This window comes from Notechis scutatus, chromosome 15 (genome assembly GCF_049901735.1).
Source record: "Notechis scutatus isolate UNSWTSFEM ecotype Mainland chromosome 15, rNotScu1.2, whole genome shotgun sequence".
NCBI lineage: Eukaryota > Metazoa > Chordata > Lepidosauria > Squamata > Elapidae > Notechis > Notechis scutatus.
This window is the reverse complement of record NC_142023.1, coordinates 10392766-10415419: the sequence shown is the minus strand read 5'-3', so window position 1 is coordinate 10415419 and position 22654 is coordinate 10392766. Positions and strand designations below refer to the sequence as shown.

Here is a 22654-nt window from a genome sequence, read left to right as displayed (position 1 = left end):
CGGGGGTTTCCTGCTTTCTAGCCTGGTGCCTTCATTATTAGACCAAACTAGACCAACGGTCTTCAGCCGAGACGTTTTAGAAAGAAAACATGCCAGATTCCTATCATGCAAAACGCCTTGAGGCAAACCAGTCAGGGAAGCAGACCACCCACTGGTTCCAGTAGCCTCTTCCCGCCAGCCAGCTGGACTCTCGGTCGGTTGCTCTCTCCTCCAGGTCCTTCGGCATCTCAGGGAAGACATCCAGCACGAAGAGGAAAGGCTGGCCGAGGATGCTGACAGGCTGAAGCATCAGAAGCGGCAGCTAGAGCAGGAACTGGAAGAGCAGCAGGGTCAGCTGACACAAGCCGTGGCCAAGGTCCAAGAGATGGAAGAGCGGATCCGGAAGCTCCAGAAGGGGGAATCCCACATTTCAGCTCTTGAAGAAAAGCTCCGCAAAGCCTGTGAGTCACACTTGAGGCTGGGAACATGGATGCATTGGCACGAGGAATGCGCGTCTCCATGAAGTAAGAAAGGCAGCATGGTATATTATAGCAGCTAAGGAGGAGGGAGAGCGAGAGTCATGCCCCAGACTCCCTCGGCAACTGGTTGTATACAGTTCAGTTGGGAGTTTTATCCACTAAAAAAAACATTCCCTTTGTAGCATCTTTTTAAATATTCTGAGCTCTCTGCAAAGAGACCAGCATTTAGATATCATGAATTCCACAGGATCCAATCTGAATTGGTCACCAGGACCAAAGGTTTATTCTTCCAAGCTTTTGGGCTTCTCTCTCCCAGAATATGTGCACTGGACTGTTCTACGGATTGTATTTGTATGGCTGCTGGTTGTGTGTAGCTCTTATTTATTTAACTAGGATGTGGATGACTGGCTATTAAGTGGTTACTTGTTGTTTCCTTATGACACTGTGCCCTTGGGTCTTAACCTGGTAAATCAGTGCTGTTTACTGACAGGTTTCAACCATTTCTCTGGCTGCTTTCGACCCTGCTCGGCCAACAATTGCAATAGCCCTTAGACTTATATGCCGCTTCCCAGTGCTTCACGGCCCTCTCTAAGTGGTGTACAGAGTCAGCCTCTGGCCCCCAACAATCTGGGTCCTCCTTTGACCCACCTCGGAAGGACGGGAGGCTGAGTCAACCTTGAGCCTGGTGGGATTCGAACTGCCAAATTGCAGTCAGCTGGCTGTCAGCAGAAGGAGCCTGCAGTACCGCCCTCTAACCACTGCGCCACTGTGGCTCAAATCATCGTAACTTCTCTTAGCGACGTCCTTCAGCAGACGAAAAGCAGAGCTGAGCACCCGCCTGGGTAAGGTTGGCCGGGTGACCAAGCGCGGCTCCTCTGATTCCAGGGCATCAGCTCTCTGAAAAAGAACAGAAGCTTCAGGACAAGGTGGGCGAGGTTTCATCCCTGCAGAGGGAACTCAGCCTGTCCAGAGCGGAGGAGCGGCTGCTCCAGGACCGGCTCCAAGCAGCCCACGCGAAAGCGGAGAAGCAGATGGCCACCTTGAAGGAAACCATCAAGGCTCAAAGGGCCCAGCTTGAAAGGGCCCTTCAAGTAGGTGCCAGCCTCCCTCTGCTTCGTTTTCATTGGGGGGTGGGGGGTTGTGGAAGGGGGGGGGGCACATGTCGAGAAACCAGAGGGTTTCTTGAACACGAAGAGCAGCTGGCTCGGCCCCAGTTCTATCAGACTCCCTCAATACTTGGAAGTGATTTCTTTGATCCAAATAAGAGATTATATTTAATTTTGTCTCTAGTTTGAAATCGCTTCCAGATGTTGTGTTTGCAATGAGAAGAGGGAAACAAATGGAACTTCAATTCTGCTTTTGTAAACGAGGCAGGCTTCCTGTTACAGAAAGGGCTGGTATCTCTTGCTGTGCAAGAGCAAAGGGTTGTAGTTGTAGCGTTGTTACCTTCCACTGTACCAAAGAGAGTCGGAAGTTGGTGCCTTTTTCCTTTTTTTTTTTCTCTTTCCCTTCCTCTCTTTCCATGTCTTTTTTTCCTTTGTATTTTATACTTTGATAAACTAATAAAAAGAGTTTTAATTGGAAGTGATTCCAGAATACAACTTCAGCTAGTCTTATTCCAACTCTGTGAGGTTCTGTTAGGGAGGCCACGGGTGAAAGGATGGTTCATTCCAGGCCTCCTAAGGGATCCATGGCAGTCGTAGGACTTCAGTCGGTCCCTTCTCAATTTGCAGTCCGGATTTCTCTCATAACTCACAACATGGATCCAATCCACCTGGGATGATCTGAAACAGGGCCAGACATTCGTACCCTCCAGATGTTTTGGATCAGCTCAGGCCTGCCCCTTTTGGTATGGCCATCTGGGGCCGATGTGTGTACGTGTGTGTGTAGCTTTCAGTCCTTAAAGATCACAGTGGAGCATTCTCCCCACCCTTCCATGGAATGTGGTGGTTAATTCCCAGGCAGATGAAAAGAAGAACCAAACACAGATTCTTCTCCAACCCGCTGTTGTAATTTTAGGAGCAGAAGCAAGAAAACTACGGCTTGCAGCAAGAAATAACCTCCTTGGAACAAGTGGCCCGAGAGAATCACCAACGAGCCAAGCGGCTGATGAGGGACCTTGTCCGCATCCAAGAGGAGCACGCCCAACTCAAGTCACAGGTAACACCCTGGAGCCCCCGAAGGGCCTCCCCAGAAAGATGGCGGCCCCCTCTTGGCCTGCTGGGCTTCTTCCCACCGTCTAGGATCGCTGCCCAAAGGCGACTGGCTCCCAGGCCCAGTGCGCACAAGCTCCGCGGCCTCTGAGTGAGGCAGAGGGGAGGGCTCGGGGGATTCTCCTGCTCATGTTGTGTTAGTTGCCTTGATTGGATAAACTCCCCCCACCCCCACCCCCCCCCACCCCCAGGGCTTCCTGGCACTCTCCCCAGAACCCCAGAGGTGCAAAAGGCCGCTCGGTGGCTCAGCATGGGTGTGGAATGGCCGTTCTTGTGTCTTAGGTGAAGAACCAGGAGGAGCTGGAGAAGCAGCAGAAAGAGTTGAAGGGCACCGTGAAGCTGGTCAGGCTGGAAGTGAAGGACAAAATGAGGAACGGTTTGAAGGATCTGAGCCAGTCTCCTCCGGAGTTATTGGAGGGCAGAGAAGCTGACCTGGAAGGGAAGGGAAGGCTCTGGAACGACGTGGAAAGCCTGAAGGAAAACTACCCGTTCACCGAAAACAAGGCCAGGATGCTGCTTTGGGATGAAAAGCTGGACCTGTCTAAAGTCCACATCACGGTAAGTATGTTAAGAGGCAGAGTTGTACCATGGACACGCACGGACCCTGTAGCTAGCGTGAAGGTCCCCTTGGAAGAAAGGACTTCCGCCTCTTCCGTGCAAGAAAGTCTCTCTCTCTTTATATATATATATATATCCATCCACCCATCCATCCATCCATCCATCCATCCATCCATCCATCCATCCATCCATCCATCCATCCATCCATCCATCCACCCATTAATTCATCCATCCACCCGTTCATCCATTCATCCATCCATCCATCCACCCATCCATCCACCCATCCATCCTATCCCAGCTGCTCGCCAAGGGGATTCTTCTCTTCACCAGTTCTTTCCTCTCTCAAGGATGAACAGTGGCGTGGAAAGGTGCGCCGGGAACAACTGCAGCACCAGGAGGATCGTCTCAAGGTAGTGACGACGATTCAGATGCTATTTGCTTGGGAAACGCTCCAATACAGACAGTCCTCGACTTACGACAGTTCATTTAGTGACTGTTCGAAGTCACAAAAGCAACCTATGACCTTTTGTTCACCGTTGCATCATCTCCAGGGTCATGTGACCAAAATTCGGACCGTTGGCAACTATACTTACTGAGATATATCGTCCCCGACTTACGACAGTCCCTTTAGTGACTGTTTAAAGTTACGACGACACTGAAAAAAGTGACTTATCACCCTTTTTCACCCAACTGCATTTGAGCGCTTGCCGACGGGCTCATATTTCTGACAGTTGCCGTGTCCTGGAGTCACGTTGTCCCCTTTTGCCACCTTCTGACCAGCAAAGAGCCTGGGGGAGCCGGATTCGCTTAACAGCCGGGTTACTCACTTACCAACTGCAGTGATTCACTTACCAACTGCAGCAAGGAAGCTCTTCAAACGGGGCAAAACTTACTTAGCCCCAGAAATGTTGGGCTCCCTTGTGGTCGTAAGACTAAAGCCCTGGAGAATGAATTCCTTGCTTTAAATTAGGAAGGTCCCTCCTGGGTGATGAAGCCAGACTGAGTGGCAGAGACCCCTGTCCCAAGCAGCCCAGATCTTCCTAGCTCATGTTTTAACTGGACCCTTGTCCATCCAGGCCCAACTCCGGCAGTGCATGTCGAAGCAAGTGGAGGCACTAATCAAAGGGAAGCAACAGACCGAGGGCACCCTCCATAGCCTGCGGAGACAGGTCGATGCCCTGGACGAGCTGGTTAGCTGCAGCAGCTCTACGGATTCCTTGTTTCCATCGTTAAACTCCTCGGGACTCACAGATGCCAAGAACCAGGTAAGTTTTCCTCACTAGCCCTCGCATCATCTTTACAGTAGCCACACACCAAATGTTCACCCCGTTAAGCCTGGATCCAAAGGGGGCGTCCTTTCTCATGACACGTCCCCGTGGCCTTTTTCTGAAACGTCCCTCTATTGTCTTCGATCAGGAAAATAGATTTGATCCAACAGGGTTAAAAACAACAGCACTAATCCTTCTGAAAAGGTCCGAAGCCAGCGTTGGTTTACGCGCTGGGTATTTGCAAGGTGTGCCAACTGGGGAAAGATTGAAAGCCGCCTTTTTGGAATGGAGGGAGGGCGTTACGCCAGGGGTCCCCGACCTCCCTTCCATGGATTGGCGCTGGGCCATGGCATGCCAGGAACTGGGGTGCAGGCAATGCACGAAACCAGTCCCTGGTGCCCAAAAGGTTGGGGGCCGCTGGGTTACGCTGCGAGCGGTGAATCTATTCACTTTGGAAAATCCATATGGATTAGCATTGCTTTTGAAGGAAAAACGTGTCCATGGAAGCATTCGAAATCAATTTAAAGTGTTTTCTACCTGAAAAGAGCACCAGCTTCCTTACAACTTTTATAAAATGAAAAATTGTGCTGGTACGATTTTTAGTTTTTCATGTTAAGGTTTTGGTTGTTGTTTTTCCCCTAGTCCACCACAGCCCCTTCTCCCTGGACGACTGCAGACACTTCAGGCCAATCTCAAGTGATTTATCCGCTCTAAGACAGAGCTTCAACAAAGCAGGTGAGAGGTGCAAGGCCTATGAATAGTTTCAAACATGGGTTGACCCATTCCAAGACTTTTAAGTCACAGTTGACACATATTCCTCCTTAGTTAGCATGGCCAAGGTTTTCTGCTCAAAGCCTGATTGCATGTTCCGAGCAAAAATGCCGCTTCCCTAGAAGAAATATTTTACAAATAAAATGAAACCAGTTACATAGAGGGAAGGGGGAACCTATAATTTGCTGCTTGGTACTTACACCACCTTTTTTGTTGTTATTATAGAAAAAATACTAGGCACAAATTGGGGTTGGTGAAGCCCGTGCCAATTGGATGTGAAAGTCATGAAGGCTACCTCATTTTATTTACAAGTTCATGGTCTTCGAGCCTCCTCACCCGTCCTCAGGTTTTCCGCATCTCTATAGCAGAGAATTCTGCCATGCTGAAAGCAGCATCGTGGCTTTGTATTCCTCCGGCGTGGAGGGGAAATCGAGGAAGAGGTGTGTGTGTCTTCTGCTCTTTTACATTTCTTTTTCTTTTTTAAAGCACAAACGGCTTTTTATGGGATAAAATATTTTGTGAATAAATATTTTTTTTGTACAAAATAGTTCGACTTTTTGGGTGTCCGTGTTCCATGGCCGTTACGAGGATCACACCAATATTTAATGTCTCGAAAATCTCTTCGCCCTCCTTTATTCAGACAGCAAAAAAATAAATATTTAAAATGTAGGATATTAGGGTGTATGATAGCTGCCTAGGAGCACAAACAGCTGATACCGTCAGCATCCATCATTTGCCTGTAGCGAGTTTATCTGGGAAGTTTTTAAAAGGCCAACCAATAGCTCACATCATTTAATATTTAAGAAAGAAATAACACCTTTAACCTCCATCATATTGTCTTTCTTAAACATTAAACGAGCTAGCAAGGGAAACCGGAGCCCATTCTGAAGGTAACGAATACTCCTGTAGACTTCCTCTGTCTTTATGACCCATCACAGAAGAATTCAAAGTCTGTGGCCGTGGTTGCCCCAAAGGTGTTTTTCCAAAAGGCAACTGGGTTTCCTTTGTTTTTCCTTGAAGACGTTTCGCTCCTTCAGGTCTGAAGTCTCTGAAGAAGCTTCCTGGATGAGGAGTGAAACATCTTTAAGGAAAAAACACAAAGTCCATCTGCCTCTTGAATGGGACCACTGAAGCCCAACCTTAGTTTAAAGGTTTTGCAGGTCCGGCCCTCTCCCCCTTTAAAAAAAGGCCTTCGTCTCAGGCACCCCACAATTTGTAACACCTTTACCCTGCCTCCCCAAAGAACGACTCACTCTCATTTTTGTCTAGATACAGGTACTTTATTTACAAATATTTAGATAATAGCATTGTTACATTAAATGAGTATACAGCAGCCCAAATAAATCCTGTCACAGAAAATGAAGACCTACTGTAACGTGAATTGGGTGGGGGGGGGGGGAGTAAAAAAAGGAAATTGCACCGCTAACAAGCTGCAGGAAGCAAATTGCCTTTGCCCAAAACTTTTTAAGTTGTGTCAACAGGTCATGGTCCCTGGGCAACCCTTGCCCCCCCACCCCACCCCCCACGGTGCAATTCCAAGAGCAAAGTCCTGTAACACCCACCTACTTTGAAAGGATCTTTCTGAGATTTCGGGAGGGGGGAAGAAACTAGAGCCAACGGCAAGGGCGCGTAAGCGAGGGACAGCGCACAAGCTACCCAAATGCGAATCGTTTGCACATCCCACTTTTGGCATTTTAAAGGTTCCCACGTCGACTGTACATTAAATGCCGGTTATCCCCTTTCGCTTTTGCACACTTGGGACACGGCCTGGTTTTAGTGTCATCGAGGGTGTGTTTGTGTGTGTGTGTGTGTGTCTAGGCATGGTCACTTGAGACACTGCAGGCCACAGAATCAAAGGTGCTCATCCTTTTTCCCAGCCAGGCTTAGCCACATCTTAAACCAGATTGCCATCGAGAGGACAATTGAGGGTGGAGAGGATTTTTTTGGGGGGGTGACTCCACCCTACTCAGCAAACCCTCTTTCAGGGACCACGGTAGAGAGGGGCTTGGGAAGAGCATCGGCAGCCCAGCCGGTGGAACTGTAGGGGGTCCAATGCCGCAGCAGAGTCCCAACCCCCTCAACCGCCCCGTTTCGAACAGGCCCTTCCCAGAAGCGTACAGGTGTGCGACACAGCCCCGCCTTCTCACACAAGGTGGGGCAACAAGGTGGCTGGAATAAATGCAGAGCTACTTGGGGGATGGGGGGGGGAGAGGGAAAGTGAGTTAGCACGTCCTCAAGTACACAAGACCCCTGGAGTAACAACAACATCAACAAAAGAAGAGGAGTGGGTTGCTCACAGGGCACAGAGAGAGGTGCCACGCTGGGCTAGCAATCCTCTTGGGCCTTGGGCAACCGCCATAAAGTTAAACCGGGGTGGACAATGACCTGCAGTCACTAGGCAGGGTGACCTAGTGGAGCTGTAGAGATACTTCACTTCTTAAGTTTCTAATGCCGGTCATTGAGGGTTTGTTTCTTCATTAAAATCACACACACAGGATGCGTTCGAGTGTCTAGCTTGGTTCAGTCAAAATTTATACATATTTACGCTTGGCTAATAAGGGCCCGTATAGGTAAACATAGGGAGCAGCAGCAGCAGCCGCCTCAGGATAGGGGGTCTGAGATCAAAGCTGCCCCGTGTCCTAGGCAGAGACGGAGGGGGACCCAGCAGTGTGTCTCTCTCCTCCCTCCTCTCCCCCAAAATCCCCATCCAACACCCCCCCCAGTTTCCCAACGAAAGCAATCTACGCAGGATCCCATTCTACCCTTGGAAATAGTTTCATAGCAAATCTTTTTTATCCTTTTTTTTCCCTTTTTTTTTTTTGTTACTAAAAAGGACAGACCAGTTACAGATCGGGAGAAAAAAGCTGAAGCTAACAAAGTTAAACTTTACGAGAAACGGAGAGAGAGAGAAAGAGGGGGGGGAGAGAGAGAGAGAGAGAAAGTCATGAGGTCCAGCAATCAGAGCTCTGTTTTGTAAATCATGAATCGGTGACATCTATTCACAAGGACAATCAATTATGGGGAGGGGAGAGGAGGGGGAATAAAGACGTCTAGATTTACCATGCAGGGATGGGGTATGACTCTACTTGCCTTTGATAACCTGATTACATCTAAGTTTTTTTCTCTTTATTTTACTCTTTAGCAGTTTAGTACTGTGTTAAACTCTTGCCTCGGGAGTTTTAATTAAACCTGGTAAGATGTGCAGAGGAAAACGGAAGCAGCCCCCCCAAAAAAGCACTGCTCTTGACAGAGGTGAAAGGTCACAAACAGAGCCAAGGAACCGAGGTCACTAGCAGCCGCAGCCTTCTCTTTGGGGCTGGGGTTCGCTGGTTAGCCGGCCGCCCTGTGGAGCTGAAGGCTTGTGCTGTACCCCTGACTCGGCCGCGTTCAGATCCAGGCTCCCGTCTTGGATATTCTGGTAGATTTTCTTGGCGGCTTCTAGGAACGCGTCTTCCACGTTCTCGCCTCTGGGGGGAAAGGACAAGCCAAAAGCAGTGGCGTTAATTGGGGAGGTTTTATGACCGATGCATCTCTATTTATATCTCAGGGGTTGAATGGAGGGGTCCCTGGTGTTCCACCAAGCCTGCTCCCTGGCAGATGTTTTGTTACCTAACTAGGTCCCATTGGCCCTGCCGATGTGCATGATCAACACGGACAAGGTTCCCTAGGTGGGTCATGAAACATCTGCAAGAAAACCACCCCTAAGCTTCTTGGGGTTAGCAAACTTCTACAGGCAATTCATCCCCTCCTTCGCGAGGATCGCCCAACCCAGGAAGGACACACACACACCCCCGGGACAACCCCTACACTGGGACCTAACCTGCCAAAAGGCATTTGAAACCAACGGCAAAAGAACCAGCGCTGAAGCATCCTGACCCTGAACAACCCTTTGCTCATCCAAGCGGCGTGGCAGCGGGAAGAGTGTTACTCCAAAGAAATAACCAAGAGAAGCCTACAGCCCTGCGCCTATACCTCCCACTCGCTCACAGACACAGAGAGGCGATGGGCTGCCTGGGAAAAAGGCTTTCGTGGTGAGATGGGCACTGCAAACCTGGCCCCACCTGCTGGAAGGCGGGCAGGGACCGTTCAGGAGACGTAGGAACGCTTTACAAGCTGGCAACCTGCTCAGAGAGCATCGAGGAGTCCCGCCAAGTCCACCCCTCCTGCTGGCACGCTGCACTTCCCATGTTTTAAAGCGATAACTAGCAACATTACAAGTGCAATTTTAACCACCGGCATTGGCATAAATCGAGATGACTCTTGTGTTGCAAACAGACGTTCCCACCACCAGTCAGTCTCTCTTGTTTTGGCAGAGAAAAAGTTCATGGGGAAAGAATCTCAGTTCATAAAACGCCTTTTTCCTTCGGGTTGAATTCATCTATGAAACGGAATGTTTTAACGTTCACAACTGCCTACTTACGTTTTTGCACTCGCTTCAAGAAACAGCAAGCCTGTTTGGGGAACAAAACGCAAGTTTAACCTCGGTCGGAAATCAAAATATTCCTCTTTCGGATCTCGCCAACCAACAAGGTCCTGGATACAATTTGAACACCACTACCCAAAGCGCCTAAATTGGCACTGCTTTAAACAGTTTCTGTGCCATCTTTCTGCCGAGCGCTACCTACCCTCCGTTCTGCCTAGGCCAAGCAGTGGTTGGAATGCAGCACTGCAGGCTAATTCTGCATTCCCACAGCCAGCAGTTTGATCCTGACCGGCTCAAAGTTGACTCAGCCTTCCGTCCTTCCGAGGTGGGTCAAAAGAGGACCCAGATTGTTTGGGGCCAGAGGCTGACTCTGTCAATCGCTTAGAGAGGGCTGCAGAGCACGGTGAAGCACCACAGAAGTCTAAGGGCTATGGCTATTACTCCGGAGCAGCTGTACGTACCATTCTCTTCAGCAAATTGTTTGGCTTCCTCATATGTCACATCTCTCTGGGCTTCCAGATCTGCTTTGTTTCCTATAAGGATGATCACCTGCATCCAGAACAAAGAGACATTTAACAGACATCCAGCAGTGGACAAAAGGGCTCGCTCAAGGGTGGTATTTTTTTGCCCCAAAGGATCCTATTGGATCCTTTTACAGAGCATCCCTCATCACAGCTAAGAAACACCCTTCCTCTCCCCAAGAGACTTAACATTTGGGGGGGGGGGGTTGGAGTCAGGTAAGGCCAGAAATCCAAATGCTTTTAATTAATGGACAATTTGGTGTCTCATTATGCTAAGGAAGCCGTTTTAAGGAACTGCTCGTTATGAAACGTAACACAGACGTGCTAGAAGGGGAAGTAAGAAACCCAGTGAGCTAGAATGACTGCTGTAGTTAACCACACCGTCTAACCAAGGCTGTACAAAAGGGAAGGAATCTCCATCCCTTGGAATAGGGAGCTGAGCGGAGAAAAAAATCATTTTCAGAGCTGTCTCCCTTAAGCAAATAGTAATTAATGGGTTGTGTTTAGCTGAGAGGCAGAGGCAGATATATTCCATTCTCGGGAAATGGAGGCTAAAACACATGAAGGATGCGGGAATTGGATATATGTCTAGTTGAATGAAAAGAAGGACTAGGAGAGGCAGGATAGCAGCCTCCCAATATCCGAGGGGCTGCCCCCAAGAAGAGTTGGGGGTCAACTTATTCTCCAAAGCACCTGAGGGCAGGACAGGAAACAAACAACGGGTGGAAACGAGTCAAGGAGAGATCCAACCTCTAGGACTAAGGAGAAATTCCTTGACATCTCAAGCTGGAGATGAGCCAGACCCCAACACAAATGTCTCTAAATTGTGACACTCACAGTATTTGGGTTAGTTAGATTCCTTGCGTCCGTCAGCCAGCTGCTTAAGTGGTTATACGTACTTCTTCTGCAGGACAAAAAGGAAGCAAACATTTCATCACGTTAACGCCAGCTCGTTTTTCTGTCTCTAAACACAATCCCAGCAAGAGAAAGGCCGACTTCATCCCCTTTGGTCCGAGACAGAAAGATTCCGTTTTGGGGTTCTTCCCTCCCCTTTTCCTATCAAAACGAGGTGCCTGTAGGAAGGAGCTTTTCAAACATCAATTGGAGGAAGTTGGTAAATTATCATCTGGCTAAAAGGGAGGTTTGATACAATAGGTCCGACTCCTGCTTTGTTCCAGAGGGTAGTGTCAGCTAAAAGGGCATCAGCTAAACCATGCTTGGTTAAGAGACAGGTGGCCCTGGGTTCAAACCACAGCAAAAGGGCATCTCTTATCACCTTACCTAGTGATGTCATAAACCATAAGGGCTCCTGCGGCGCCTCTGTAGTAGCTCCGTGTGACAGCTCTGAATCTCTCTTGTCCCGCCGTATCCCAGATCTGCAGCTTAATTTTCTGGCCGCTAACTTCAATTATCCTGGTACCGAACTCGACTCCAATTGTATGGGGACAATCTGCCATAACTGTGAGGCAAAATGAAATAACAACAAGAAAGCACTTACTACCTAACGCAAGCAAGGCTTCCGTTCACAGGGATTCCCACAAACCGAGGAGGAGGAGATCGTTGTATCTGAAGGCTGCTTAACCCACCTTCTTGGCCAAACAGCAGCCCCAAAATCAGCAGTTAAGTGTGTGTGATTTTTTCCCCATTACAAGAAACTATTAATTTCCAACTTGTTCTACTGCATGTTTCTTATAGGAGTGAGAAACAGACAAGGATTCTGGCAAGACCTCCCCAGCTTTACTCTTCAGCGGATGTATACATCTTTGGTTGTTAAGTCTACCTTTGAACAAAAGTTCACGACCTTAAACCAATAACGATCGTGTATTATATAACGGGAGGCATTTTGCTTCAGTGAAATCCAGGACCAGTCTGTAAGGCAGGTTTAATAACGTAACAGAAGCCTAAAATTAACACGTTGGGAAAGCGGAGAGAATAAAGTCACACTGTAGTTTACTACTTTGATTAGAAAGAGATATGCACACTTACACTTCTTTTCTGTAAACTGATGGAGTAAGCACGATTTTCCTACACCCATATCACCTTAAAATGAAAAAAAAAAAAAAGAGAGAAAAGAGAAGAATATTTAGAAATGGTTATCACTGCTGCTTTGACTTAGTGTCTACTGCAGAAGTTATCTGTGGAATATATGAAGCCAAAGAAAAATTAGTGTATAATGCTACTGAGAACTGCTTTGGAATTTTTTTCTGGTATTGCTATTACAGAATTTGTAACTGGAAGTAACTAGAAAAATGTTCCTGCTTCTTAAATTTCTTCGAGAGAGCACGGATGAGTAACATGAATACTCTCTAGCTGTATTTTCCACTTTGGATCGTAACTTGTGTTTTATACAACATGCTAGGCGTTAGACATGGTTTTAAAAACACACGAAAACCAGACACAAAACAAGGATCAAATGTTGGCACCCCCAGAGTAGCCACTGAAGGACGTGTCTAAAGGGTCAATCATTCTACCTCACTTCCTCGCTTGGAAATCCAAAACTCATCCAGACTGAAAAAAGCTATCTACAGGCTGAGAGATTTATTCGTGAAATAATGCAGCAGTCTAAGCGTTAAAAATAAAAATAAAGTCCTGCTTTGGGATGAATGGGGCCGAGTCCCCAAAACCACCAAATTAAAAGCGTCACAATCAGCGCATGGGTGACTTGTGACTTTGTAGGCCACCTTCCCCCCGAGCCTTGCACGCCGGATCCCGAAACTAGATCCCTTTTTTCATTTTACTCGTGGTTGGTAGGTTGGGCCCTTCCAGCAGCATCTTCTTCCCACAACTTCTATTATCCCAAGCCAGCTGCAGTCAAAAAGCACCTGGAAGAGTGCTGTAGCAGAAATAAGGAGGACTTACCGATAATGATGTATTTAAAAATGTAGGAATAGTTGTAAGGTGCAGTTGCCATTGTGGCACTAGAAAAGAAAAAAGAGAAACCGCTTAACAGGAGTATCCTTGGATCTGGTGCTATCCAATTTCCTGTTTTGTTCACAACTCATAGTTGGTCCTTAAGGTAAAAGAGACACACAACCCCAAAGTCAACAGACTCCTTGCATACTTACTGAGATACATAGTCCTCGACTTACAACAGTCCATTGAGTGACTGTTCAAAGTTAAGACGACACTGGAAAAAGTGACATCACCATTTTTCACACTTACCACTGTAGCATCCCCATGATCACATGATCAAAATTTGACCCACTTGGCGATGGACTCATTTATGGCGGTCACAGTGTCACGGGATCCCCTTTTACGACCTTCTGACGAGCCAAGTCAATGGGGAAGCCAGATTCACTTAACAACCGTGTTCCTGATTTAAGAACTGCAGTGATTCACTTAACATGTGGCGAGAAAGATCGTAAAATGGAGCAAAGCTACTTAACAAATGTCTCACTTAACAACATAAAATTTGGGCTCAATTGTGGTCATAACTTGAGGACTACCTGTATTTCAAAGAAGGAAATATTAAAATTGGAAACTTTTTAAACTATGCTGCAACGGTTGTGTGAAAAACGGGTGTAAGTCACTTTCTCCAGTGCTGTTGCAGCTGTGAATGCTCACTAAACGAACTGTTGTTGAGGGCCACACAATCTTCCCGATTTGCCCTCCAATCACAAAGATCAGCAGCATATTCATTCCTTTAAGATCCAAAAATATCACGGAAGATTTTTTTTCCCCACAGTGGACACACCTAGATGCTTCAGAGATTCCATGCACCCTTTCTCAATTTCCTGGGAGGATAGTGTGAGAATTTATTGAGCAATCAAAATGCTAAGATTGCCTGCTCCCCATTATTTTAAGCCTCTTATCTCTTTTTCCTGTGAGAAATTATCTAATTGCGCCTTTAATTAAAAAAAATGTAGCAAAAAAAGATTCTCAAGCATTCACCAGGCTGTTTACCTATGTCTAAGTCTTAAATAAAGTTTCCTCATTGGTTTAGGGATGAAGGGAGAAGCCTCATATGTAAACTATGTTAGCCAGTGTGGGTTTTTTTAATGAGCAAGTTAAAATAATGAAGCAGAACTACATTACACAGATATCAAAGGAAAGGTTACTATATTAACCGAATTCACTGAAAACAAGGAATAGGAGACCGCAAGTGAATGGACATTCATTGGAAATGAATTTATTTATTCAATGTCTACAGCCAATTCAAGCAGGCAGATGAAATGTTGCTTGGGACAGGGCAAGCAGCAAAAATCCAATTGTGTTAGTAAAACCAGTGGCAAGTCGATTAATTTTAAAGAGGGCAAGGCTACATTTATTTGTTGTCCCAAACAAAACCAAAAAAGCTTAAGTTGCTTAAGGAGAAATCTATACTCTTGTAGGTTTGAAAGAAAAATACAACGCTGGCATCAGGAGAAAGAATCTGTCTCGGAGGAGAAGCCAGAATGCAGGACGGCTGGGATCCTTTCCCACTAGAAAAAAAACAAATTCTGAGCTCCGTCTGAGGGTTTAGGTCATTCCCCGCTTCAGAAGATGTGATTTCCCAGGCGTAAGCTCCTTCTAGTAAGCACGTGGCCGTCATCTGATTGGAATTCATCCGTTCTATACAGAAGAGCGTCACACACAGCGTGGTGTGGCCTTTGCACTTCCACTGGAGAGCCCGTGTCGTATGAACGAAAGGCACTATTTCAAGCCCTGCACATGCTGGCGAGATCTTAAGGCGCCGCTTTGATCGTTCTTTGGCAAAATAGCGAACAATGCAAAGGCTTCTAGATCGAACCGATGTTTCCAAAAGCGCCAAAGAACTGCCTTCAAGGGTGTGTGTGTGTCCTCTTGCACACACACCCTGGCGCAGAGCCCAAACGTACGCCTGTTTACAATGGCAAGTTTGAGAACTCAAGAGGAAAAGAAAAGAAAGAAAACACCTCAAAGAGCAAATGATGTCCTGCTATGCAGGTAGCCCTCGGCTTATGACCACAACGGAGCCCAACGTTTCTGTTGCCGGGTGAAACGTTGGCTCCGTGACTTTTGCCCCATTTTAGGACCTTTCTTGCCGCAGTTGTTAAGTGAGCAAGATGTGAAGTCAGTCTGGCTTCCCCCTTGCTTTGCTTGCCCAGGAGGTCGCTAAAGAGGATAAACATTGCAACCGTCGTAAGTATGAGTCAGTTGACCAAGCACCTAAATTTCGATCACATGACCATGGGGATGCCACAATGGTTGTGTGGGAAACGGTCATAAGCCCCAGTGCCATTGTAACTTTGAACGGCCACTAAATGAACAGTTGTAAGCCGAGGACCCCTTGTGCCTAACTCCTCTTTCAAGAGTGTGCAGCTCAAACCAGTGCTCCCAACTCTGCAGCGCCCTTAAGGGAAACCCAGGGTGAACTCTTCTCTTTGTTAAAAGCTGTGAGGTTGCACGGCTTTTATTTTTCCTGATGGCAATTGTGCCACTGCCCTTTGGGAAAGTCAATGCCCGACAATGACCAACCAGTATGTGTGCAAAGTTCAGAGATTGCCATGGGAAACGGTAAGGGGCCTTAAAATGTCGTTTACCAAGCCACTCCCTTGTCTGGCACTAGCCTGAAAAGTCAGCACACATCCAGGAATAACGGACAAAGCTTCTTAGATATGACAAAACGGTGGCAAGTCTCCAAAGTGAAATCATTGACAACTGGAGGGAAATCCTCCCACGTTTACAACTATGGAGGTTATTCTAGTCATTCCTTTTTTGTGTCCAGGGACTGCAAATGCAATGCTAAGAGCGCAAGGCTTGATCTCAGGTCAACGTTTCCTATTTTGTGCCTTCTAAATGTTTGAGAACATTAACTGCCCCTCAGACCAGGTAAATATAGCCAAAATTGGCATGACGAGTTTGCAGGTCTGGGGCTGGTGTTAAAGAAGGCACCGGCCAGGCAAAATCTGAATTTAACAAGATTCACGCCTTTGCAGGTGTGAATCGCCCCAAGCAAACAAAGTGAGCCAAACAGACCCAGCAACCAAAAGCTAAAATTTTAGCAAAGGGTACCACCCCTAAATATGAAAGACATGCCCCATAATCCCCTTAACCTATGATAGTAATTTGCCAGGAATCTTTCATAAAATATTATTGGCCCGAGTGGAAAAATCTGCAAAACAAGTTCATCAGGATACAGGATTCTTAACTGGTTTTTCCTTGTGAGAAAGAGCCTCTGCTTTGTTAATTTGAAAAACAAGCAAGGAAAGTTAGTTTGTTACATTCGTGCCACATTGTTACAAGGAAGCGTAACTGTTCAGTGCACATATGCTGATTTAAAGATAAAAGATGTGCACAGCTCACCTTAGCTACTCAGAGCCAATTGCACAACATCTCTCACTGAAGATCTATTATGGGTAAAGCATTTAACAATGCAATTTAAAAAAAAAATCAGTACAATAAATAGATCTTACCACTTTCACTTCTTACCCCTTTCACTTCAGATTCCAGGCAAAATTTCTTGTTTCAAGCATTCCTACGCTTAGCCTACTTAAGAAGGACTTATCCAAAGTCCTCAATCCGCCCCCCTTTTTAACTGCTCATTTGCCCTGCTCTAATAACACAACACAAGTGGCATTCACTGCACATTGTTGTGTACTCATGTTGTATGTTAGTTTACAAATAAAGGCAGCGTCACAGACACAGGCTTCTACCTTTCTCCACAGAAAGAAGAAAGAGGCGTCCTTGATCCCTTCAGGACTTGGGACTGGTAAAGGTATTTAAGGTAAAGAATTTAAATGAGGGTCAAAAACATTGCTTAGACAAGCTGTGGGCAAAGAGGGGCCCTCTCTCCGAAAGCAGCTGCACCCCAACCCTTCAAAGGCATCCTGGGAATAAAATGCTGTTTGTTCATTTTTACTCATTGGATTTTGATCCTGCCTTTATCACTGTATTAAGCGATCCACACGATGAACATACCTAATATTGCTCCCCTCTTACGTTTACTGAATTTATACGCCACTCACCTCAACAACAACATCCCTGCAAGGTGGGCTGGGCTGAAAGAGGGACTGTCCCAAAGCCAGCCAGCCTGCTCACCAGTGAGATAGGCGCCACCCCAATTGAATACCTAAGCAAGCAAAAAGACCTCCGTTCCAAGGAATGTGGTCTAAGGCAGAGGTCTCAACCTGGGCAACTTTAAGACTTGTGGACTTCAACTCCCAGAATTCTCCAGCCAGCAGAGCTGGCTGGAGAATTCTGGGAGTTGAAGTCCACAAGTCTTAAAGTTGCCCAGGTTGGAGACCTCTGGTCTAAGGCACTTTTCTAAAGTTTTCACGCAGGGCCGCTCCCACCTCGGCAACCTTTTAAGATTTGTGGGCTTCAACAGCCAGAATAATTCCCCAGCCAGCAAAGGGGAAGGGAACCCTGGGAGTTGAAGTCCCCGAGTCTTAAAACGTTGCCAAGGTTGGACATTCCCTGTTTTAACCCATCGAGGGAGGGAGGTTCGGGCTGCCAAAAGACTGGACTGGAGGGCGGACGGAAGAGAGAGAGGGGGGACACAAAGAGAAGGGGAAGAAAGATATGGAGGGAGGGAGGGAGGAGGGAAGCCAGAAACGCTCCTCCAACACCCCCCACCCACCCCCCCTTTCACCCCCCGGCCCAACGATCGCAGCTCCTCGAGGCCTGGCTGCCCCCCGCAGCAGGGTCCCTCCAGGCCCAGGCGTCCCGGGGCAGAGAGCCGAAGGATGGGCTGCGGGCTGCTCTCCCCCAGGCAGTGCGTGGCTGGGGACGATGGGCGCCATCCAGCCCCCCTCTCCCTCCTCTGGCCTGGAGGGGGGGAGGCGGTGTCCTCTCCCGTTGCTAGGCAACCTCCGGGGAGGCCCCGGGGCCGGAAGGCCTGGCTTTAGGCCGTCCGGATTTACCTGGGCTCGAGGGGCTGGTGACTGGGCAGCTTGGCTGGGGAGGCAGCGGCGGCCACAGCAGCGGGAGCCGCGGAAGGCGCAGGGAGCGGCGGGCGGGCGGTGGGCGGCGGCGGGGTCTCCTCCTCCTCTTCCTTCTCCTTCTTCTTCCCTCTTTCGTCGCCGCCGCCCCTCCTCTTCCCTCACAGGCACCCGCGATCCAAGATGGCGGCGGGCCTTTCCGCTGGGTGTCCCCGCCCACTTCGCGCGGGGCGGGGCCGGCGGGCCCAGCCTCTTTCTCTGTCAGATTATAGCCCCCCGCGGAAGAAAAGAGGAGGGCGGGCGACGAGAAACAAAAGTCGGCGCAAGGGGGGGGGCGGGATGCGGCAGTGGAAAGGGCCAATCGGGACGGACGAGGAGGCGGGGCCCGGAGTAGGTTTCGCGGTTTGGGGATTTTTTTTCCTTCGGGGAAAGAGCGAAGGCGGGGCAGAAAGGGTGGCCTCAGAGCGCCTGCGTTAAGAAGACCCGGTTCTTGTTTGGTCGGCTTAAAACGAAGAGCATGCGCAGACAGGAGACGGGGGACGCACGCGCAGACGGGAGAGGAGGGAGGGACGCAAAACTCCGTCCGCCGTCGCTCTGGCTCCGCCCATTCTCTTAGCCCCTCCCCTTCGGCTTGTATTCAACAGGGAATTACCCTCCTGCCGACCAGTTGGATTTCTGCCTGCAATCTTCACTGCTTGCAAGTCCAGATTTTTTAGGGGGGGGAGAGGAGAGGCTGTCCCAGGGATACTGCACGGGTTAATAGCCAGTTCCATGCACCGTGCATAACCCAAACACGTGTGAATCACTCACTAGGCGAGGAGGGTCGTGTGAATCCGACCGGGGGGGGGTGGCTTTCTGGTTCGTGAAATGCTTGCAAATAAGCTTTTTAGAAACGGAAAAAAAGTAATGCGATGCACCACTTTTCTTTCGCTACGAGATGGCAGCATTGCTCCATGGTTGGGAAAAGCAGGCAAAAAAAAAAACCTTTAAAAGAAGAATAAAATAAATGAAAGTTTTAACTGATTAGGCCCAGCCTGGGCATTTAAAAGAATCAAGCATGCGCAGATAGAAGCCAAAGGGGGGGGGAGCCAGCCTCCCAAATGGGCGGGGTATAACACACAGGAAAAAAAAAAGATTTTTTTTCAAAATCGAGGAGCTGCATCCGCACTCCTTCTGGCTCCGCCCACTCACCTAGCCCCTCCCTTTCAGCTTGCATTCAACTTTGGTAGTTGAATTTTTGCCTGCAAGTTTTCTAGACAGCTCAAAGAAACACAAGTCAGTCCAGTTGCCTCTTGCATAAGCACCTCCATGGACATTTAGTCCACTCCTTAGATAATGGGTTTTTTTTTTTTGGGTGGGGGGGTATATTAAAATCATTTTATTATTCATAAGGTTAACACAGTGTTCGTTGATGCATTGATCCAGCCAAGGAGATGATCAGGATTCAAACTTGGAGCCACACAAAGCCGGAGCCTCTTGGGAGAAGAAATAATAAAATGTCAATTAATAAAAGAATAATAAAATTCCTTCCGCCTGGGATGGAAGCCAGTTTAATGCACCGTGCAAAACCCAAACAGGTTTCCGCTGCCTACCGTCCGTAAGTGACTTTGGCCGTTCTTGCCCCAGTCGTTAAGTGAATCGTTAAGGGCTGCTGAGTTCCTAACACGGCTGTTCAATGAATCTGGCTTCCCCATCTCTGTGCTTGTGACCCACAGGACCACGGCGGCCGTCATAAACATGGGGCTCAGAAAACAACCTGCACCTAAACCCCAGCAAGACGAAGGAGGTGGTGCTTAGACCTGGTCTGGAAGGCGAGGGAGGGACCTGCCCCATCTGCATCCGGGGGGGTGGGGCTGCGTGGAGGGGTTCCCCTCTTTCCCATTCCTGGGGGTCCACCTTAGCCAAGGCCTCACCTGGAGAAATAACACCACACAGGTGGCCAGGAAGGCTCAACAGGGACTCCGTTTCCGTAGGAAACATCAGGTGGAACCACAACGGATGACTTCCTTTTTCCGGTCTGCAAGAGAAAGCGTCCTTACATATTGTGTCACGGTGTGGGATGCTGGCTTGACAGCCGTGGACAAAAAGGCATCACGGAGGGTGATGAGCACAGCACCCAAAATTGTGGGCTGTCCCCTGACACCACTGGACGAAACCGCCAGAACCCGTTGCTGCCTCAGCCGAGTGCGGAAAATCCTCCGGGACGATTCACACCCTGGTCAGCACCTCTTTCCTCTCCGTCCATCGGGCAGCCGAACGAAGAGGCTGAAAAACAGCTTTTGTCTTTGGCCTGACAGACTTCTGAAGGCAACATAAACACCACAATTAGGTTTAACGTGATAGACGTGCAGGGCCAGCACCAAGGAGGCTCATTTCAATTTCATTGTACGCATGTTGTGCATCGACAATAAGCATTTGATTGATTGATTTTGATGGATTGATTGAATCAGTTGCCAATCATCCGAATTTTGAGCTCACGATCGCGCGGATGCTGCAACTGGCTGTATGAGTGAAAAACAGCGGAAAATCGCTTTTAAATCGAGGATTACCTAGAAGGACAAAGACATTCCAAGTTGATCTGAATAGCTGACCTCTCAAACAATTCCAAAACGTGTATTTTTTTGGGGGAAATATAACAGCCACAGGCAGTTTTTATTGCTCTTTTAGAGTCTGCAGAGTCAAAACTCGTGCAATTTTCCATTATCGAACAAAGGCTGGTGTTGTCTCAGCAATTGTCCAACAAATAAAGCTATTGTTGTTCCCCAAAGATCCTGCTTAGTGGAGCCGTGCGCGCACAAAGGCTTTTAGACAAGGAACCATGTTGTACTGAGTCATCTGCACATTTGCCTGTGGCTGCTGGTGTGCAAATCAGACGGGTGTTTCGTCTGTCGAATGAAACTAACAGGGCAAGATTCCCTGGCATTATGGAAACGAAGCAGGCTGGCAGGAACTGGGTACATCTAGCTTAATGGGATTTGTACGGGTTGGATTCCGTCGAAGTAACTGAGAGGAGCCAGGATCTGCAACAAAAAAATCGACTTGACTGTCCCACTACTAGCCCTCTTTCATAGTTAAACCTAATCATTACTCCATCTTCTTAACTGCGTTCTCTACGCTTGGACCACGGGGTGTGTGTGTGTGTATGCTTCACACCTGCGTCTGCACAGACACAACAAAGGTCTACTTTTAGTTTTAGTTTAATGAACATCTAGTTTAAATACGTCTAGTGTAAAGGGACACAGTGGCTCAGGGGCTAAGACACTGAGCTTGTTGATCAGAAAGGTCGGCAGTTCAGCGGTTCAAATCCCCACCGCCGCGTCACGGAGTGAGCTGGTTTAATAGGCCCCATCACTTTCTCAGCACCCAGCTGGCATCAAGTCTTGGTCACCCCACAGATAGAGATCCTGCAGGGGGATCCATCCCCGAATTAAAATTTCCAGCAACTGCAGCCAGAAATGGCCTTATATAAAACGGCTGGGGGAGGCAGATCTAACGAAGAGAGAGCCATGAAGAGTGATCAGCATTGGAGAAGCCCTTTATATGGGCACAAAGTGTTCTTCCTTTGGTGAGACTATCTGCCTGCCTTTCCCACCGTTCGTAGGCTTGTAATGTGGTTCCTCAGAAAAGCTCCTTTTGAAGTTGGATCCTCTTTCGTTCTTTCCTTCCTTCCTCCATGGAGAAGTGACTCACTCTTTCCAACTGCCTCCAGTTCTTCCTCAGACATTTTGAAGTTAACCATAAAAAGAGAAGCTTTTTTAAAAAACAAAAATAAACATAAAAATGAGACGTATTACGGAGTTCCATCTGCCACTAATAAACATCGGAACAACGTGGCAAAGGCCAAAACAAAATCAATTTTGGGGATATCAACCCGGGCCAGATGAACACACCAATGAAGTGATCAAGCCAAAATTAAAAGTATCGTTTTAATTGTACTGACCTGGGGGATCCTCAGGTTACCTAGGATGTTCTATCAGAAGATGGACGGAGAGATGCTTCAATTGGGATTCTTGGCCAGAACATGGTCTCCTCCTGCCATCTCTGCAAGCTGTGAATCGATCACCTGTCAAGCCACAGTGACTGAGGATGATGGGAACTGTAGTTCAAGGGCAGAAGGCTATGGAAAAGCGATCATCTGGCCACGAACAGCCTGGGAACGAGCTGACCACTTAAAGAAGGGTGCTTCAATTGGCATCATGTTTATAAATGCACAGATACTTTTCTGTTCACGTCAACACATCACAGCCTGGGTAGAACTGCCTTTCTTGAGGCTCTGTCTGACTTTTTCAGAAAGGGGAGGGGTGGATGAAAGACACCTCCAATTGCAGGAGCAGTCTACCCCAGTATGCAAGGAAGGAGCCAACAAGGGTGGGGGGGCAAGCTGGTCTCACTAGAGAAGTTGCATGCAGCTCAGGCACCAACCGTGGGGTTCTTAGTCTGTGCAGGGTAACATCCAGAATTACAGAAGAACAGAGTTGGAAGGGACCTTGGAGGTCATCTACTCCAACCCCCTACTCCAGCAGGAGCCCCTATAGCATTTCAGACACACTGTTGTCCAGTCTCTTCTTAAAAACCTCCCGTGATGGAGCGCCCACAACTTC

General features: G+C 48.1%; 2 protein-coding genes across 6 annotated transcripts in view; one reads left to right on the top strand and one right to left on the bottom strand.

Moving 5' to 3' along the window:
- Positions 1–5232, top strand: part of CNTRL (centriolin) — a 34188-nt gene extending 28956 nt beyond the window's left edge. For all 3 annotated transcript variants that reach the window (XM_087943879.1, XM_087943878.1, XM_087943881.1), the window contains 7 exons: positions 215–440; positions 1344–1549; positions 2478–2618; positions 2954–3229; positions 3577–3639; positions 4306–4494; positions 5140–5232. In XM_087943879.1, coding sequence (XP_087800005.1) covers positions 215–440; positions 1344–1549; positions 2478–2618; positions 2954–3229; positions 3577–3639; positions 4306–4494; positions 5140–5211 — 1173 coding nt within the window. In that variant the 3' untranslated portion in view covers positions 5212–5232. The remainder of the gene's footprint in view (positions 1–214; positions 441–1343; positions 1550–2477; positions 2619–2953; positions 3230–3576; positions 3640–4305; positions 4495–5139) is intronic.
- Positions 5233–6526: 1294 nt separating this feature from the next.
- RAB14 (RAB14, member RAS oncogene family) lies at positions 6527–18233 on the bottom strand. Of its 3 annotated transcripts, XM_087943885.1 has the most exons (9): positions 18036–18233; positions 16827–16879; positions 13072–13130; positions 12199–12252; positions 11494–11671; positions 11050–11116; positions 10153–10240; positions 9689–9719; positions 6527–8735 (listed from the first exon to the last, which is right to left on the bottom strand). In XM_087943885.1, exons 3-9 carry the CDS (start codon positions 13121–13123, stop codon positions 8558–8560), a joined length of 648 nt encoding a protein of 215 aa, XP_087800011.1. In that variant the 5' UTR covers positions 13124–13130; positions 16827–16879; positions 18036–18233; the 3' UTR covers positions 6527–8557. The 3 variants fall into 3 exon arrangements, with proteins under 3 accessions (XP_087800011.1, XP_087800010.1, XP_087800009.1); XM_087943884.1 differs by lacking the exon at positions 16827–16879; XM_087943883.1 differs by lacking the exons at positions 16827–16879; positions 18036–18233 and adding an exon at positions 17139–17237.
- Between the last annotated feature and the right edge of the window lie 4421 nt (positions 18234–22654).

Excerpts from the sequence above, each read along its gene's own strand:
- RAB14 (XM_087943883.1), bottom strand. Across the intron at positions 12,253-13,071 it reads TTTTAAATACATCATTATCG|GTGATATGGGTGTAGGAAAA; the intron begins GTAAGTCCTCCT and ends TTTCATTTTAAG. Across the intron at positions 10,241-11,049 it reads ATCTAACTAACCCAAATACT|GTGATCATCCTTATAGGAAA; the intron begins GTGAGTGTCACA and ends TTCTGGATGCAG.